This window comes from Athene cunicularia, assembly GCF_003259725.1.
Source record: "Athene cunicularia isolate RWA chromosome 5 unlocalized genomic scaffold, athCun1 chr5_part3, whole genome shotgun sequence".
Classification (NCBI taxonomy): domain Eukaryota; kingdom Metazoa; phylum Chordata; class Aves; order Strigiformes; family Strigidae; genus Athene; species Athene cunicularia.
Window position 1 is genome coordinate 3,688,072 of NW_020799103.1, and position 20,000 is coordinate 3,708,071.

General features: G+C 39.1%; 1 protein-coding gene across 1 annotated transcript in view; it reads right to left on the bottom strand.

Moving 5' to 3' along the window:
- Positions 1–7,206: 7,206 nt before the first annotated feature.
- ELP4 (elongator acetyltransferase complex subunit 4) overlaps positions 7,207–20,000 on the bottom strand; it is a 136,502-nt gene continuing 123,708 nt past the window's right edge. Inside the window, exon 10 of the mRNA XM_026850901.1 lies at positions 7,207–7,761. Within this exon, the coding sequence (XP_026706702.1) occupies positions 7,630–7,761 (132 nt within the window). The 3' untranslated portion in view covers positions 7,207–7,629. The remainder of the gene's footprint in view (positions 7,762–20,000) is intronic.

The window sequence follows — 20,000 nt, forward strand, 5'->3', positions numbered from 1 at the left end:
TTTTTTTTTTTTTTTTTTTTTTTTTTTTTTCAGTTTGTTTCCACTTGCTCTTGTCCTCAGCTTCAGCAGGTGAGCATTGCTCCACATGCAGCTGATAAGGCTCTTCTGCCTTACAGGAATGGTGTAGCAGCTTCGTTTCAAATAACTCTTCTTTGACAAGACACCTGCTCACTTAATGAGCTCCTGCAGCCCTGTTTCTAATCAAAAGTCTGATTGGCACCTACAAACACCCAAATACAATCCCTCCTCCGTTAGAAACAGGCATATGAATTACAGATGTGAGAGTAGAGCCTGCGCTGGCTGTTTGGTCTTGTTCAGATGGTATTTATGTGTCTTGCTGTGGAGAGAAGGCAGCTGTGGGAGCGTGTCTCTGGCTGAAGTGTGCTGGGACCCTTGAAGCCTCTGCCCTGCCCAGCGTGGTAAAGGCAGAAGAAATGTTCCTCCTCTTCAGGTGAGAAACAAAGCATGGAACATAGCTCCCTTGGGACTACTGCTAGAGAATGATGTTAGGCAAGTGTCTCACGTGTTATCTGTTTAGTAGTTCTTAGAGAAAGTAGCAGGAAATGGAGCAATTGGCATGAGATGTGTGGTAGGAAAGATAGTCCTGTTTGGATAGGGGCCAGGTTGCTTTAGGATATATTTTAAATTAATTCCTCCTCTAATATACTCTCAGCTGTAAAGAAAGAAAACCCCAATGTATAAGCAGACAGTTACTTAGGGTGGTTTACTTGGGATAGTTTACTATCCTAAGATAGTTTTCAATAGCGATCGTGTGGAAGATGAAGGTGTTTTCATCGCAGCTGCAGAAATGAACCCTCAAAGGAATGAAACCATTTGATCAGTCTTTCAACACGTACAGCTGACGTGTGACAGATTTTCATAAACCCTCCAGCTGCCAGAATCCCTGTTGTTGCTTCTGAAGATGGCCCTTTAGAGAAAAGCCCCCATGCAACCTGCTTCCCCTCAAGTTTCACTGTGAATCTCTCATGACTATGTTTTAACACAGTGAAAATTTCAGGGCCGGCCGTACTGTTGCCTTCCTCCCCCTAGGTGATGTTCCACCAGGGCATATCTCTGGTGAGACGATCATGATTTCGAAGGGGGTGGAGGTGAAAATGCCTGTCTGATGCCCGTGGGCTGTGTGCTGGAGCTGCTTTACCCCCATAAAGGACCACGATCCTGGTTTTGCTGGACTGGTAGAGGTCTGTGGTTTCTCAGGTGCTCAATTGAATTGCAGCTGGGTCAGATGGTGGGCAGAGGTTCTGTGAGCAACCCAGAAGGATCCTTCTTACCTCCAGGTGCCTGACAGGAGCTGTAAGTTGCATGAAATCCTCCAGCAGAGGTTGCAATTGCCTCCAGGCACCTGCCAGACCTCACGTACACTGCGGCAGCTAAAGCCGGGGAGGGCTGCAAATTGCAGTTCCTCCTCTCCCGGGACGTACGAGCTTTTCCAGCTGCACCAGAGGAGTCTGGAGATTCACAGATAACCTCCTTCAGGTCAGGCCTATGCCAATGGATTTTGAGTAGTTTATATTATTCCACAGAAATTACACATAGGGCAACGGAAGGACTCTGATTTATATGGCACTGCATGCAGCAGATGAACACCTTCAGGTTGTTACAATGAATAACTTATCATAAGCAAAGAAAATGTGTGTTTCTCCCTGTAACTGTTTATGTTTTACCCTTTACGTTTCTCTCTGCAAAGCCAGATTCATACTCAAGAGTCTATAGTTTGCAGCTTTGTGTTTCAAATACTGCAGAGGAGGGTTTATTTATTTTTAAAACTCCCTCTGTCAGACTGGATTAAATAAAAATCCAGTCATTTAAGTTTTATATTCTTTTTTGCTTTTAAAGAAGCAAGTTGTCCACTTTGATTTCTCTGAATTTAAGTCAGTGCTGTTACTTTGCAAAATATGCATCCAAACCCTTTGATTCTTACGCAGACTAAGCTTCTGTTGGGTCTGATGATTTTCTGAGTTATTACTCAGTTGCTCTGTGTGAACTGTTGTTGATTTACACCTGTTAGTGCAAGGAAATATTTAAAATTTCATAGTCTTCTATAGACAAGGGCTGCTAAACGAAACCCCCCCCCCCTATATTCTTTTACTGTGTCTATCTGCTGTACTCTCTGTCATGCATGAAGTAATTGTGCTTCCATCCTCTTTCCTGGTGTTTTGTTGTGATAAAGTTTTATTTGCTTGTCTGAAGTTGGCATATGGATGGTGTACGTTTGGAGCTCCTTATCCCCTTATCCCCTTTGCTAGTTGGGAAGAACTCCCCAGTTTTGAGGTGGCTCCTGGGAAGGCTCCATCTCCCACACAGATGGACTTGCCTCCACTCTGTCCAGGAGCAGACTGTCAAACTCCTTCTCACTCAGGTTATTTTCCAGAATTGCTGAGCTATCCTGGATGTAGGCTGGGAAGCACCATAAATGGAAGTGTCACCATGCTGGAGAATTCTTCCAAATGCTTTTCCTCTGCCTGTGACTCTCTATCTGGTCTTGACTGAGCTCAGCTTCATTCATTAGTTTAGTTTTTCCAAGTGCAAGGCCATGCTGGTGGCACGAGTTCCTTTATACAGGATGGAGAGCAGATGTCCATCTGTTGTCTGACCAGTTCATCTGCTGGATCCATACAGATGTTCAATGTGCCCGGAGAGGAAATGGACCCATTAAAACGTCCCTGATCAGGAATCAAGAGGCGGAGATGCAGCTTCCAGCTATGGCTGCTAGCTGAAGATGATGGGGCTAGAACTGGCACCAAGTCCTGATAGTCCTCATCCCTGTCCTATTGATTTAAAATAGGTCAGGAAGGCAAATTTGTTTTGCAGCTATGCAAGTCCCAGGCCAAGAATGATGTCCTGCACAAAACAGTCCTGGTCTATGAGGAGTAGCTCTGGGATACTTTGAAAATATAAATAAATACATGCTAAGAACTGCAGAAAAGTCTCACTCAAGCAACGTATTTTGAACAAGTTTACAGCTTTTTCTCCGCCCAGTATGCTTTCCCAAAATATTGGCACGGAAAACTGCTTGATTTCATACCAAAACCCAAACCAGACCTCATTTCTGTTCTGTAAGTCTAGTCCCATGAAATTTCAGTAAGAGCTTTCTTTAGTGAGTTTGCTTTAACCTGACTCCAAAAAAAGATTCTGAGTGCACCAAAATTCACCTGTTTCAAGACTTTTAAGAGAATGCTTCTGACGCTGTAAGTGCTGAGAGCATTCTGAGGACTTGAACATTTAGATTCAAACTCTGCCAGCACAGAGAGAAGACTTTTTTTTTTTTATTCTTGCTGCATTTTGGATTTAACATTTACCTTCAATGCCAGAAGACTTTAAAATACAGTTTTTCATAGAGGAATATGCAGCTACAAATTCTCTAGATCTAACATTTTAAAAAAGATCCATGGGACCTAATCCTACCGGCTTCCTCCTGGTCTAAACCATCACTGACTTCTCTGGAAGATTTTTTAGATTAAACTCTACAGCACCAGAAAATCCACGTGCAATAAAACGTAGAAAGCACAAAAGATGTCTTCTTTTTCATATAGACAAAAGGTCTGTAAATTAGTTTGACGTGCCTAATAACTTTCAAAATTGTTTAAAGGTGGAATTTAAATAAGCAGCCAAGTTTTCAGCAGATGCTCCGGGATGCTTGATACTCAACACGCCTGAAAAATCTGTCTGTTCAGATGCTGAAATACAGATGTAGGCTCCCACTGTATTAATGATTTGTTTTTAGGAAAAAAAAAAAAAAGAGCCTAACATTTGCTTATATTAGACTAGAAAATGAAAAAAAAATGGTGGTGAAATTTTTCCTTTTTTACCTCCATTCAAGCTCCCTTTTTTCTTAAGATGAAGAGGATTCACTTTCATTCTTTTTTTACATGGGTACATTTATTATTGACTAAGCACCATCATGTGCTCAGTGTGATTAAAGAAAAGAAATGTAGGCCTTGCACTCAGGTAGCTCACAAGAGGAAATAAAACCCCCAAGAGATGTCATGTGGGATAGTACTTGCTTCCACCACCTCTTAAAGGCATAAAAGCATCTTTCCTATTTCTGCTGTGCTCTGTAGTTAGGGATGATGTTCCTCCAGCACAGGCAAAAGAACACGTTATTAAATACTAATATACAATCCTGGAGAAATACTGGTTTAATGTGTGTGTGTTTGTGTCATTGTGTGTGTAATACTTGTAATATACACACATTTTTAAAGGGATGTGTTACAATCTTGTGGTTTCAGAAAAATTTGATTAATAGCTCGCTTTCCAGTATTGGCATAGTAAAGGATTTTTGTAAGTTAGGCTTTTCCACTTTTTCAAAAGCAGTGTTTGGAACAACATCACTACTTCCTATTAAGTTTAAAGATGAAACCAGTGGTGTACTACCATACGTATCAAATCTGAAGTAGCTGAGTGCTTACTTTCAGATACTTTTATTTACTGTTACATAAAATTTAATTCAGCTGCATCCTTGAAATTGCTTTTGAAATTTCTTTATAAACATAGAAAAAGACCTAATCTATCATAATATTCTTCTCATGATATTCTAAATACTTATATTTTGAAAACCTCAACACAACAGAAATTATATGAAGAATTCTTATTTGACATGTTAAAGACACAACATTTTAAATTTCATTACTGCTTTCTTGACTGTGTGTCACAATTCTGTAAAGATCAGGTTCTTGTGCTGAATTGGGAATGTCTTCACTGGGATGAATCTATTGTTTCCCTGCTGAGTTTGGTGGTTTCAGTTTGTAGCCTGCTTAAAAGTAGGAAGTTCTACTTAAAAAAAATCGCAACAAACAAAAAAAAATCTTGTACCGCAATCTTTGTGGAAAAGAGCCCTCTGAGCACAAGTAAGGATGACACGGATTTTCCATCCAAGCCAACAAGGGAGCTCCGAGGATGCAAAAAGCAGCTGGTAGCACACTGCAACTGCCTGTCAAAGGAGGCTGCACCCATTCTTCGATTACCTGAGCTGCACCCCTTAGTTCAATATTTGCCTTCAAATCGCGAGAAGAAAGAACCGAAGGATGCTTTGTACACAGGAGCCCGACAGTCACAGAGTGGTTATGGGGAAAAGTCACAGAAAATCACCATGTAAGCACTTCTCCCGCTTCCCAAGTCAAAAATGGTGCAAAATAAAGAAAACTACACTATGTCTCCCGTATAGCCATGCTATCAAGCAGCATGTACATAGCATTATTTCACTTACCAGTTTACTGGATTAGCCAAGTCACTGTCATATGCTGTTGTAACTGATACGATATTTTGGAAGAAAAAGAAATTTTGCTCCATGTTTTTGCCTTAGGTAACCAACGCTGTACATCTGTATGCTCTAACACTTATTTTATTAAGCATGTTTAGCGAGTCAGAAAAAAAATTCATCCAGATTTGCAGAAGGAGTTTCCTTTATTGTTCAAAATATTTGTCAGCTTTCACATTAACCTACCAAAGTTTTTGAAAGTGAAGCCTTATAAATGCACAGGACACACATATACACGTATGTGGAATACACATGCTACTCGCTAACAATTTTCAGTGAATACAAGCTGACTGTGACTTTCATGATGTTTTCTCTCCTGTATGTTAAGTCAATGACCTATTTAAGTACATTGGCAGCAATTTATGTCTTCTGGCTTTATATTTCACAAAGAAATAGTGTGTTTTGTGTTATTTACATTAAAAAGACATACTATGTAAAACTTCACCTTTGTTAAAAATCACTTTATCTTAAGTATTTAAATTATTTCATGCTTTCAAAAGGCACAATTAAATATCTAACGAGAACTTCCATTCAATGTTACACATAATACAAAAAGAGAAAAATGTTTGAGACATCAATGATAATATTTTAAATATATTGGCACAGGAAAGTAGATGTCTTTTTGCTTTATTAAACTGACAGTTCAGTTCTGAAACTTTATTTTGAAAAGATTTAAAAAGGATTTGTGTCTTTAGAAATAAAAAATATAACAGGCATATCTAAAAAATATAGAAGAGAAAACCTGATTGTTACTACTAATGAAATAGCTGATGACAAAATAGTAGTCTTTTTGATTTTGATCACAAAAAATAAACTGGTAGTGACAGGATATGATGGATAGATTTGACATCCTGGCAAATCACTGTCATTGATTCAATTATTCTAATTCAGAATAAAAGCTGTATACAGTATGTGTTTATGCTACAGTGGAGTTTTTTAAGTGATTGACATTCATCATATTAGTTAGACAGTTTTAAAAGCTATGTCTTTGTTTTACACAGTGTTGTCAAGAAAAAAATAAAGTAGAACCTGGATTGCAGGGGGAAAAAAAAAAAAAAAAAAAGCAGCAAACCACTTAACCAACTCTTGGTTCCAAACCCATCAAAATAAGTTGCCATTATTGCAGCCTATTAACACGTTCTTTGAAGAGTCAGTTTCACTCCAGCCATGTATAATAATACACTATAATAGAGACTAAATTTTGAAACTGTAATGCAATCTTACAGCTGGGTGGCTTGGAAGTTCTGCGGAGAAGAAGATATTACCTTACAAAATGGAAGTCAGCCTCAGAAGAAAGAATGCAAACCACTTTAATTTACAGGTTAGCTTTGCTTTACCGTTCTTTTGTTTGATAAGATATACACAGAGGTACATACAAAACAGGTAGGAGTTCACAAATTGTGTATGTGAGGGTACAGAAGCTTGAATTACTTGTATATTCTTCCCTGCTTTAGACCAGCATGCTGTGATATCCTTCCCCGAGCTCACATGCACTCTTCTGGTTTTCTAGCATTAATGTAGCTGTCGGTTTGAATTTCAATCTTGAATTATGTCTGTTGACATAATTTCATAGCGCTGACTTCAATTGTTTAGGATTACTGTTTTGAACTACATAAGGAAATCAATTCTTTTCTCTATGGCTAGTAAATCCCATTCAAGTGCATTTTAATGCATGTAGTAAGCCATAAGGCAGAGTAATTATCTAGAATATATTCTGATTCAAAAAAACCCCAACCATTCCTAACTACTGGCATATTAGAATAAAAACTATCTTATATAGTTTAAATTTATTATTACATATTTAATAAACTAATGTAAATATTTCCTGAAATTTAAGAATAATATTTCAATTACAAAAATTAGTGGTTTTAAAACTGTAACTGTGTAGTTTCCCTTCCGAATAACACATGACAATGAATCGCTAGTTTCATTCCTTTATTTCAATAAACCATCCAACTTAACTTATTATTCATACAAAATATTAAATGTACGTATATAAAAACTCCATTGGGAAAAATATCCCTTTATTTTTAATGTAAAAAAAAAATCTACGAATGAAAGGATAAGAGTATTTTTCATATTTTAAGGAAAATCTTCGTATTTCCAGTCAAGCAGAACAATGGCAGGACCCAACATAACAGAAGCTTTAACAAAAAGCAAAATCCAAACAAGCCCAAAATTAGTACAAAGAAACCAGAATATAAAAAAAAAAAAAAAAGAAGGAACCATATGATAACATGTATTTTTAAAGACTGCTGGGTCAAATCATTAAGAAAAATATTTATATAAGTCATTAACACTCATAATTAGAGTGTCATATAAATCTGAGTGAAACTGCTAAGTAGAAATCACTAGAAGTCCAGGTGCTTCTTGCCGATGGCCATAGCACCACATCCTGAGCTCAGCAGTTTGGCGGATTCTGCCAGATCCTGTTTGCTTGTGCGGCTCACTGTGTCTGACAAGTCTGGAGGCAAATGCAGTCGCTGTGGCAGGAGATTTTCAGGAGGGAGAGGGAGAGAGAGAGACGGGGAGAGAGAGAGAAGAAAGCGAGAGAGGAAAAAACAGGGAGGGGGAAAAAAAAAAAAGAATAATTGCAGTAGAATTTACTTTCCATAGCATATTTCAAAATGCAGTCTTTTTCCTGACTGATCAGTGTTTTCTCACACAAATAAAACACTTCCCAGACACTCTTTCAGGCTGACCTAGAAACAGTTTTGTACGTTTTCAATATATTAGATACTCTAAATGGAAATAGATTTTTTTTTTCCTCATGAACATTTTCTAAACAAAAAATTTGCTCAAGGTATTTAATGACATCTATAGGCATTTTTCTTTTAAAAACAAGTGCTTTGCCTGTATGTCTACCCCTGCATCAAATCCTTTCATTTCTATGGCATTACAAGTACAGTTTTATATCAAACATGCATACTTTGTGGCAGGGTCTGAAAAGAAATGGTCTAAAGACGGAGAGGGCTCGCCGTGGTTGCAGCATCATTGTGCTAAATGTTTCTTCTTGATAATCTACTGATCATTGTTAATAAAACCAAGCAGTGATAGTAGTTGTATTTGTATAAGGCAGTCACATATGCCAATCAAACCTTAGCATCCCATGTGGGTTGTAGGAACATTACATCCAGTTTACAGATGGGGAAACTGAGACACGGGTTATACTGTTATCCACAAGCACACAGTCCTTGCACAATACACCTTATTTTGCAACTATGACAAAAAATATTTCAACTCTCCCGAGGATCTTTTACACTGGAGATATATATATAAAAGACATGACATTACCATTTAGTTTTTGTCAAGTAAGGTGAAAATTAAATGTAAAACTGAGGCTTTACTTGGTTAATTACTGGCTCACTTCTGGGCACAGTGAGGTACTGAAGCCGGTCAGATGAGACAGTTGAGCATCTTCTGCACAGTGCAATAATTTATGAAACTGGTATCAAGGATGTAGCATATTTCTTGAAAGATTTAGTAGGCAAAGGCTAAACTGTGTGGCTCTTCTTTTAAAATGCACATGCTTCTGAAGGGAACAGAGCAACAGTAATGGCTGCAACACTGTATTAGGAGGCGGTGTGGACTATCCTTATTCTCTGCTTTTGCTTTGTTTTTGCTTTTATCACAACACATAAATACAGCTGCCTTTTACTCAATTCCTTTGCAACTTTCGTAGGATAAGAATTCCGTTGAAAAGCGTAAGAATTATCTGCATTTACAGCAGGCTGACTGTTCAATTCATTGCTGGTTTTGAGATTGTGCAATTAGGCATAACTTGAGAGGTGCTGCAAAGCGCTTCCCACCACCGGCCACTCCTGGCTGTGGGCAGTACAGGGAGGAGAACGTGTGCGGGGTTGTTGTCTTCTCCAAGGGAAGGAAATGTTTCAAGTAATGCATGTGCAGTAGGAAAGCCTGTGCCCAGGGTGAGATGACATCCCTCAGTGTTGAAATAGGAAAAATGTGTGTATTTATTTGTAGCACTTTGCCTACAAAGCACAATTTATGTATTCAAACCCACCCCCCATGTATAGCATTTAATAACTAGATGCAGCTCTTACCTTTTACTGTAATAAATCAGTGCTGTGGTATGGTATCCTTCACTCAGTTTTTCCCTTATTCCTAAGAAGGTTAAGCATGGCTGTGGATGTGAACTGTGCTCCATGATGCCTCGTTTCTGCATCAATACAACATAAACTAGGGCATGTGCCTATCTTGTTTGTCTGCTGAGAAAAACGTTTGCTAGGAAAGAGCCAATGTACCACTTGGATTGCAACCACTGCAAAACAAAGGATGAGGAAAAGCCTGGAAGTGCAGGGGAGCACTTGACAGATCTGTCAGTCACAATGTGAGGTTAATGGTTGGACTGGATCATCTTCAAGGTCTTTTCCAACCTAGACGATTCTGTGATTCTGTGATTTTCTTTCCCAAAAAGTGTACAGTACTCTGCCAGCAGGGTACCTGGTATGTGGGAGGTGGAGAGGCGAGTGAACTAATCCAACCTTCTCCCACTCACTGTTAGCACCTACCTGCCCTCCCTGGGGAGCAGGAGGGGCAGGTTCCTCCGTGGGAAATGTAGTACTGCTGTCTTCCTCCTGCAATTATGGACCCTTTTGCCAAGCCTGCCAAATGGATTCAGAGCAAGGTGATGAAGAGCAAACAGAACTGAGACTCAGCAGACTTAGGGACTAACTAATATCACAGACAGGGAACAATTGTAAACCCTGTCACACTGGCCTGGACTTAAAGTGTGGTCCCCCCCAAAAAAAATCTTTGGTATTTACACAGCCTCTTCATCAATGCTGTGTTTGTTTGCTAATATGCATTGTAAACATAAAATAGAATATTCATTCAATTTGCAAGGACTCAGATAGGAAAAGTAAAAATTAAAGATCCTCTGACTGGACGGTGGGACTGAATTAGGTTTTTACAGACATATTTATTATGATACAGTGTTCCATTATACATGCATGTATTCTTCCCCCATCTTATTCAGTGAAGAGGATGCACACTGCTCATTTAGCGAGTGGCTATTCAGTATTTTGTTTTCTTGTCACTGTTTACTCTGAACTTTTCTGACTTATTTATTGTACACTATTCAAACCTTGTTCTGAAGACAGAATGGCTTTTCAATAGCACATGTCAGTATATAGCAGTTGAATGCTTCACAAATACCAACTGTGTTATTTTCCCAATATTCTTGTGAGATAAGGCAGCAAAGTTACCTTCATTTTAGGGACAGGGAATTGAGGCACATAAAACGCATGGCAAAAGGTATCTACTAATTTCAGAAACACAATCTGAGGCGTTTAGGACTTGCTTCTCCAGAACGTTTAGCGCTGTACTGTGTTTCACATGATCAAATGCTAACTTCATTTGCAGCTGGGTTTAGTGTTTCCTCAAGAACTCCAAGTCAGGCACTCAGAAAGCGAGAGACACAAAATAAGAGTATTGAAATAAAAATGCTGGGTTGAAGTGACATGATCACACAGAAGCTCAGTGGTACAGGCAGAGACACATCATACCTTTCATGATATTCTTCAATCGTCTTAATTACAAGACCATCCCTCCTTCAATCCTTGCCCTCTCTACAATCCCAATTTTCAAACATTACAACAAATTGCTGGTTCTCCAGGAAGCGTATTTCACTGTGTACGCCACATTCATCCTCAGATCAGAGGTATTCTGAACAATAAACAACACTAGGGTCCTCTGCAAACAACTGAATATTATCCTGCCATTAAGATCTGAATCACAGCATACACAACACGCCACCTCTGAATAAAGCCTGAAGAGGCATTTCAAAATATCATTCCTTGCATTTTCTGTGTGCGGCTGAAAAATATAAACAGGGCTGAAAACATTAATCCTATTAGATATTTTAACGCCATTAAAAATATTCTAAATTTTAAACCGCAAGCAAACTGGAAATTCACTGCATGGCATTATACAGACACCCACAGGTTAAACAACAGGCCTTTATTTTTTGGCACCAACAGGGACATTGCAGTCACTTGAACTAAGGCAGTAAGTGATAGCATGAATAGGCTGTGATCCTTTTTGAACACCAGCATTACAGAACGATCAGACATTTTCACAGATATTTGCTGACCGCAGAGAAACAATCACATTTAAAGTCCCAGTTTAGGACAAAATGTTTTCTGGTGGACAGACTTCTCTGCTATTTCTGAGGCTGTGACCTCCATCCCTTTCAATCTCTCTTTCTCTTATCAGGCTGATAAGAATCAGGCTGATTTTGCTCACATCAGCAATCCCAGTCCTCGTTGCCCGGGCCTCCCAGCCTGCAACTGGTCTTCATGACAAAACCACCCTTTCTCTGGTCAGCTGCACACCCCAGCCCCTGCCCGGCCAGTCTCAGCTTTCCACTTCCAAGCCCTTAATTCCTACTCCTGCCAGTCCTGGGTTTCTCTTGCCTGTTTCTGCCCATATTCCATCCCCTCCTCCCGTTCCTAATGCCTAGGTCCAAATTCAGCACCCGGCCACCCTTCCCTGTCTCAGACCCTTGTCTTCCTCATCCCCTCTTTTGTCCTCCTCCTCTTCCCACCTTGACCTGCCCTTCTTTCTCCTGCTGGCACTGCTTTCCATCCCCCTTCTCCCGCCCCTGCTCCCCTCCTCTGCCCCGGTGTCCCCTGACCAGAGTGTGGGCACAGGCAGTGGCTCACCCCCTGGTCTGAAAGGCACTGGAAAAGGGTCAAGCTGAATATGCAAAACTGAGTGTGCCTGGGCCAAACTGGTGAATTTTCACAGGATGGCAGAAACACATCCCTGACATAAATGCTAGACATAAAATTGAGTATTTTCATTTGCTCTTTTAAACAATTGAAGATTGTTACTAAGATATTCCAGTGTGTGGATAAACACAAAACTTCCTGTATCCTACAGCAAGCTGGCAGGGCAACATTATTTAGGGAAAATGGTCATAGTCTGGCAAAAGTAAATAGGCAACTAAAAATAGGATCCTACAATTGCCCTCCTTGTGATAATTTCTTAAAGCCTGTATCAAAGAAAGGTAAAGTTTGTCAGTGCAAAAACTAGGGAATGCTGGAGTAAACTTCCTTTGTGCAAAGTTAATTGTATATCTGTGTTATTATAGTGTGTTTCATTACACGACCACATGATCACTATTTTCACCCATGCAGGCTGTCAGAAAGGTTCAAACAGCATCTTCAGAATCCGAGTCTAAGCTTCATTCACTCGATTAAGAAATAACTGGCTACAGAGGAAGGTTATTACTGTACAAGGCACAGCTAGGGAAGGGGCATGATGCGAGTGCTGGTGCTTCCCACCTGCTCTCTTTGGGGCTTTGCAGTGGCAGGAACAATTACAGCGAACCCGGCTAAGCACACAGCTTTAGGGCATGCATTACGAAAGAAAACAGTTCAGACAAAACTTATTACATACCTTGCCTCTGCTCCTCCCTCTGCCTGAAGAAAACTTCTAATTACTTTATTTGTTCTCAATGGGGAAAAAAAAATCCCAGTACCAGTGGAAGATAAGAACATGTAAAACGACAGGCCAGAAGGGACACGGAGCAATCAGTCCAATACAGTGCTGAGAGTTTTCAGACATTGCTCTGCCTTGTAAGACTGGGACGTAAAGATCCAAGCCATGGCTATTCTAGGAACTTTCAGTGGGCTGGTGTATTTTGTTGGGGTGTAATTTATTTTTTTAAACCAACAAAATCCCCAGGAGACAAAAATACTAGCAAGTGCGTTTGTTTGCCAGTGTAGCTTATTGTATCAAGGGCACTGTTTTACAGATTTATTATAAAAAACAGAAATTCCAATGTAAGAACTTTTTTTCTCTTCAGTATTAAGAGGACTGACCTGCAGTTTTACTAACAACCTCTCCTGATGTTGATTACACCTCAGTTACAAAATGCATAGAAACAGTACGCAGGCTTTAACTGACTATAAAAGGGGTTGAAAATAAAGTAAAAATCATATGACTGAACCTAGGTAACCAATGACATGTTAAACAAAGAGCTAGCTGTTGGAGATAATGTTAAAGAACTGATTACTATACAACTATACACATAAGCTACACATATTCTTCTGAGGAACTGACTGGCAATGCATTGTGGAGGCAACTAGTGAAATCCAGTATTACACCTACATGATATAAACATATAATTACGTTTCAGATTTGAGGAAATGTGTGTCTGTGCGGATTGTTTTTACACTGGCTAAAATACTCAGAAATAACTGAGGTGGAAGACACTCAAGATACAGCAAAATTTCATAAAATTAAAACTAAGAAATAAAACTAACATAAAAATAAAACTAAAATCACACATTCTGTAAAATGCTTTAAGCAATAAAAAGTATAAAAATGCTTAGCAACAATATGATAAGCAGATATACACATAGTGGCAAAAATCTAAACCCAAAGTAATTCTTCTTCATATTACTCCAAAAATAGTTAGAATATTTTGGTAGCTATTAAAGCAATACTGTAGCAAACAAATACATAATAACATAGTGATGCAAAGTAATTGAATCTCATAAAAAAAGAGGTGGTAGTTTGTTCTTAATTTGATATATATTAAAACAATTCCACTAAAGTTAACCTTGTGACTCTGCTAATAGCTACATGAAACTTTAACAACTGAGCCCAAACTTCCCCAAATTAAAGTTTTAAAAAAAATAATAAATTTATGATTCCATTTATTTGGATCTTTGACCAAAACCATTGTTTATTAGTATAATATGGCTGCAGTCCTGCCCTGGGGCAGGGAGATGGGTTAATGACCTCTCTAGATCCCTTACAGTTCCATTTGCTACAACTCCACGAAGACTGAAGTCACCAAAGCTGAAGGGATTTGGTTTAGGGGGAAGAGGGGGGTGGGGAGAAGAATTTTAGGAATGTTGGGAAAATGAAAGATGCAGACTCCTAGTTGGGGAGCTTTATATCCTACTTATTTCTCTTTGAAGCAGAACTCTTGCCATACCATAAAGCCCACACAAGAGAGAACGGGAACAGTCCGTGATACAGAGGACAAGTTCCTGTTACTGTTTCCTCTTCTACTTACCATGTCCATAATGCACCCCTTGCATTGTTTTCCCTTTTATGTCTTTTTATTATCAACTCATTTATAATTACTAGTAATTATTTCTATTATCACAGTACCTAGGAAAAGACCTCAGCACTGTTGTAGGTAAAAAAAAGGTGGGTTTTAAGGAGAAAGTAGGAGATTGGTAATGCAGCTTTATAAAACCTCCTCTTAGAGTGAAGAACCCCATTACTTGCTTGAAAATTATCAAACTGTCGAATGATTGTCACCATTACCTGATTGGAAATACATTTCTTGATAATGGATAAGGTCTCACAGGCAGGCTGAGGAAAAGGACACGGAGGCCTTTGCAAAAGAAAACAAGCAACTTGCATCTTAAGAAAAGAGGGAGCCAGTGGAGGGATGCCAAATTCCTCCACAGCCACTAAGCTGTCTCTTTATCTTTGCAGTGCAGACTACTGTCCCAAAGAGGAGGCTCGAGCTGCCGGCGCTGGCAGGCAGCTCTGATACACTGCAGCTGCGCACCCCCAAACGGGGTTGCTGGGTGAGAAAGAGCTGTGCAAGAAGGAGCCAGCAAAGCCCTGCCAGGGGCTCCCCACTTCGCTGGGGTAGCTGCCAAGTGGTTACAAACTCCTTAAGAGATACACATTACAGGAGCATCTTGGCTTTGGTCAGCGACCTTACGGCTTTCTTAACACCATCAAGCACAGTAACTAACTGGTCTGCTTGGCAAAACCAAACTATGACCTTTGGGCTTAATATAAACACAAAGATGTGCAGGTATGAAACTAAATTTCTTCTAGAGAGAAGAGTCTATTCAAATATTTGACATGGCGGTGACTAAGTTTTGGCCCCTCCTCTTGCCAAGTTTGCCAGTTGAGACACTCGATATGTGTATTATGATGAAATCAATTCTCTTTTATATGACAGGTAGTCTGCTGCAGTGACACAGCACTTATGTTGACATAACTTTCTAACAGCTCACATACAAATCGGACAATATGGCTATGAAAAGATGTAAAATTCTTACTAATGCCACAAAACCTAACAATACTTCTGAGTGAATGTAAATTCACTTCTCAGTGACAAAACTGTAAGCACTTTACCACTGAAGACATTGTAAGCTCCCACAGCAAGGACAAGAAAAATCACTCCAGCCAGCCTAGACACGTGTCAGGCAGAAATCTTGTAATAGTCCTGAAATTTGGTTCACAGATAGTGATAGTGTCTCACAATCTATAATATTTATCTTGTGGAGAGAATGGTGCCGAACTATCCTTCCATAACTGCATTTAGGTCTTAGGCAAACTATTTTAAAACTCTTTTACGATGAAACTCTTCCATTCCTGTTCATGTTACAATTTTCTCAGGATTTTAACAAATTCAGGAGACAAACCAGTTGGTAACCATTTTTCTGTATAATCCACATGAATTCAATTCCTTCTTGTTCTGCTATATTCACATTGCCATTTTTAAATTACAGCAACGGATACATTTTCTAAACTGATTAGAAAGACAGAAGACTTGACTTAAAAAGAGCATTCTAAAATTTCCTACTTTTCGGGTAACAGTGATTGACTTATAACTAATCACAACTGTATCAACGCATGTTAAAATAAGCACATTTACCATATGCATTTCCTATTTCTTTTTTTTTAAGCTGAAGCATAATCTGAGACGTCAAAATTAATTATTGTTAACATCAGGTGTTGAGAGACGGCTTCCACTAAGAATAGCTGATAAATATACTTCTACCTACATATCCCTGTCTGTCTGCTAAAGGACACATTGCTAATACGAAAATAATTTTTTATATATGGCTAATAATACTTAAAATACTTGAACACAATTCTAAAACTCTTATTTTCCATCACTTATAGAATGGAAAATAAACCCAGGGTGATTCTCACTTTCACCTCATTTGCAGGACAGCGATGTTTTGTTGTGGGTTATTTAAACAGTGACTTTAAAGACCCCTGGCAAAATTAAGAACCATTAATAAACCCATTTCCTTTTGTGATAGATTTTGTAAAAGCCATTTTACGTTTCAGAATGCTGAGTATGTGCCTGTTCACTGCAGCTTCCCAGTGGATCTGCTTTACAGAAGTGATATGATAATATCCAGGACAATTCAATTCAAACTGTGCTAATTTGTTTGGATATGCCACATGGTCCTGTTTCTGTTCTCTGACCAGAAAACTATGCAAAGCACTTGAAATCTGAATTACTGAGTCTGAATTTAAAACTTGGGTTTATTTAAACACAGGCTGTTCCAAAGTGAAAATCTTTCAGTGATGTTTCTCCCAATAAAATTCCGTTCTATACATGTTTATGTAAAATGATTCTCCAGGGGATTTCAGATGGCTGAAGAACTTCCAGTAACACCTGAGTAGAGGTGGGTGGGTTTTTGCATGTGCAGCATTAGTCACTACTTTTCAGTGACAGGAAAGGAAAGTACAGTTAATTGTCTGAACAAATACTTTAATTCCAAAGGAAAACTCCAAGATGTGTTAAAGATGATGCCACATGTGAAGGTGGACACGAGGGAAAGATAAATATATCAGGAAGATTTACCTTCTCTGACACTCTGAGTGTTTGGCACCACGGAGCGCTTTAAATCAGACATACAAGGAACAGACCTGTTTTATATTATAACTGAAGCAGCTCCCTGTGTTATAAAGAGGGCTGGATTAATCAGTGATGGTTATAGGCTATCCAAGGACTACAGCTGTACAACTGCTTGTCTGACCCCAAATTCAGAGAACTACATGGTTATCTTACACTCAGAACTGTATTAAATACTTACATGGCATACCACTGGAATACTTACTGATCAGCTCTTATCAAGGACATACTGAAAGACTCTCTGACTGGAAGAGTTTACAGTCAGAATACACAAAGTGGGTAAAAAGGAAGAAGATAAAATATCCAGGCAGAAGGAAAAATGTCATGATATATAAATACTGTATTAATGCCAAAGCTTTTTTTTTTTTTTTTTTTTTTTTTTTCCTTGCATGGGAGAAGAAATTAAGTGACAAAGGGCTGAAGAGAAGATGGAGTGAAGGGAAAGATGGAGGGTAGGAGGAGATATATTATCTAGGTGTCTTAATGAGATTGGAACACATTGTCTAAATGCTGAAGGGAAATACTGTTCTAAACTCAAACAGTAGTTCATGAGTCTGATGGTATTGTCTATGTCCAAAGAAAGCAGGTAACATTTCTCCTGTAGATCTGTTCTTTTTGCTGAATTTCTCCTCCTTGAGCTTACGTAAGAGGAGTGTGAGACTTGTGATGCAAGTCTGAGTAATTCTAGGGCTCTCAGGATAGTCTGGATGGATGCTAATGTTAATGTCACAATCTCTTCCCTGATGGATTCATTCAACTTAATTGCAGCTGTCTACAAGTCAGCCATTCAGCCTAACCTATATTATATACTTAGGATGAGATGAATCATCCTTGCAAGTGCTTGCCCAGGAAACCTGGATGACTAGCTTAAACTAAATTCTTAACTTGGAGTGTAAAAGGTCAAGGAGAGGAATTCAGTCCTACAACTATCTGAAGCTTCTCACTGAGTCAGTGCCTCCACTCTATCTCCTCTTTCTTTAAACGACGTGGTAACGTGCCACAAAGTACGGATTTCATATCAAATCACAGATGGCTCACTGGAAACGTTCCAGAGTTGCTGGCAATGCCCACGCTGCTCTACAACAACTTGGGTCTCTTTGCTGGGAAGCTTGAGAAGTGTTCAAGACACTGTGTGTACAAACAAAAGCTGTGTAAGTGAGGAGGGGGGAGCAACAGCATTCAGAGACAGAAGCATCTGTTCTAGAAGGTCCAACATATTACAATGTTACTGTCACCCTCTAAAATTTCCAAATATTTGAGTTCACATCTAAAGCTATCCGTTAAAGTTCACTGTAATCTATCAAGCTTCTGTCTCAGTTTAAATATTTTGTCACATTTCAGGAAACTCATTAATATGCCCATTTAAAAAACACCATTTTATCTGAGGTTGTGCAACAAAGATAAATAACTGATAAAATTTATTCTGCCTCTTGCTAAAGTTGTCCGGATAGATTCCAACACTTCACAGAAAGGTGATGCTACAAGACAGGTAACTCGCAGTGGCAAGTCTCCATTGCAAGTGCACTTCAATGCCTGATTTGCCAACTCAAAAAAGAGACAACAGAAATGCAGACAGATTTCTGACTTGAACAGTTCTGCCAGCTAGTGCTAAAATACATTATTGCCTGCAAGCTCCCATTGATTTCAAGTATCTAGTCTTTATAGATCCTATGAGATTTAGAGTTTAATGAAGAAAATGGGAGCTGCTCTGAGACTCTGGACCAGTCCAGCTGTGGGGTACCCCGGTGCTGCCTCAGCAGTTTTTCTAGATTTTGCATAGACTGATGCTGATTTCCTCCTATACTTCAGCGGCAGGAGTTGTGTGTACAAACACAAGCACAGTATGTAACTATACATGCAAATGTACACATTACTGATGACTGCATATGCGTTACTGATAACGGCCAGTGTGTCTACCTACAGAATCGCTCGAGGCAGGCAGCATTGCTCTAGAAAGCACTGAGACAGTGTGAGCAGAATTATTCTACGTTCAAGCACACAATGCAAAGCACCCATACAATATGTGCCTGAATGCCTCTGCTTCAAGAGACCAGTGTCACGGGTTTGGCAAGTAGCTGGTTATGAAGAAGGAGTGCGTAGGGGTGCAAAATGTAAATGCTAGCTGGGGGGGTACTGGTGTTTTATACTGGGAGTAGCCCTATGCTCAGTAGTCTATTTACTTTTTTAGGTCAGCTAGAATTAGAAAATTTCCATTGCTAGGCAGCTCGGAACATCTGTGAGGCATTTCTGGGCGTTCAGACCTGGAGCACGTGCTGCCCAAAGGGAAGATTCATTACCCCATGTTACACAGCCCGGGAGGCACTAAGGGCTTCGGCAACAGGAAAGCGCCTTAACTTCGTGCAGAAACATATTACATGACCAGAACACAACAATTAGCACATTTGTAAAGCTTCAGAGATAGGAACAATTTAATAGCTGTTTCAAGCAGACTAATTTTCTGGAGCTTTTTATCTTTTTTTTTTTTTTTTTTTTTTTTTTTTTTTTTTTGCTCTTCATGCATGGACAGGTTCTTCTTTGCTACAGGTATTTTCAGAGTCTGCCTTGCAGGATTATTATGTGTAGAGAAACACCAATTATTGCTAGTGTGTATAAATGTATGGCTAGTTTACAAAATTCTGCACATTTACAAACCAAGGCTGCTAAACAGACGACCAGTTTGTTTATGTTTGCAGCATTTTCACAATCTAGAAACTTCAGCTCTGCAATGGCAAATGCCACTGTCAGATGCTCCACTCTAAGGCAAAAACCAGGACAGATGAGGGGGAAAAAGTAATAATTCTATCATTGTCTTCTCAACCCTAAAAACTGGCACTGAAATTGGAAGTATGTTCAGTTCCTGTAACTCCCAGGTAGGATGTTGACATTATAAAATTAGTATTTTAATATCTCTTATTTCCAGTATTAATCCCCCATGACTCATAAGGGGTACAGTATAAAACTCCAGCTAACAAAGCCTTTTGTAGTATTATTGCCAAATAATCTCAAGACTGCAGAAATCTCTGAAGTGGAATTTAAATCTGTAATATTGGATCAACCTGT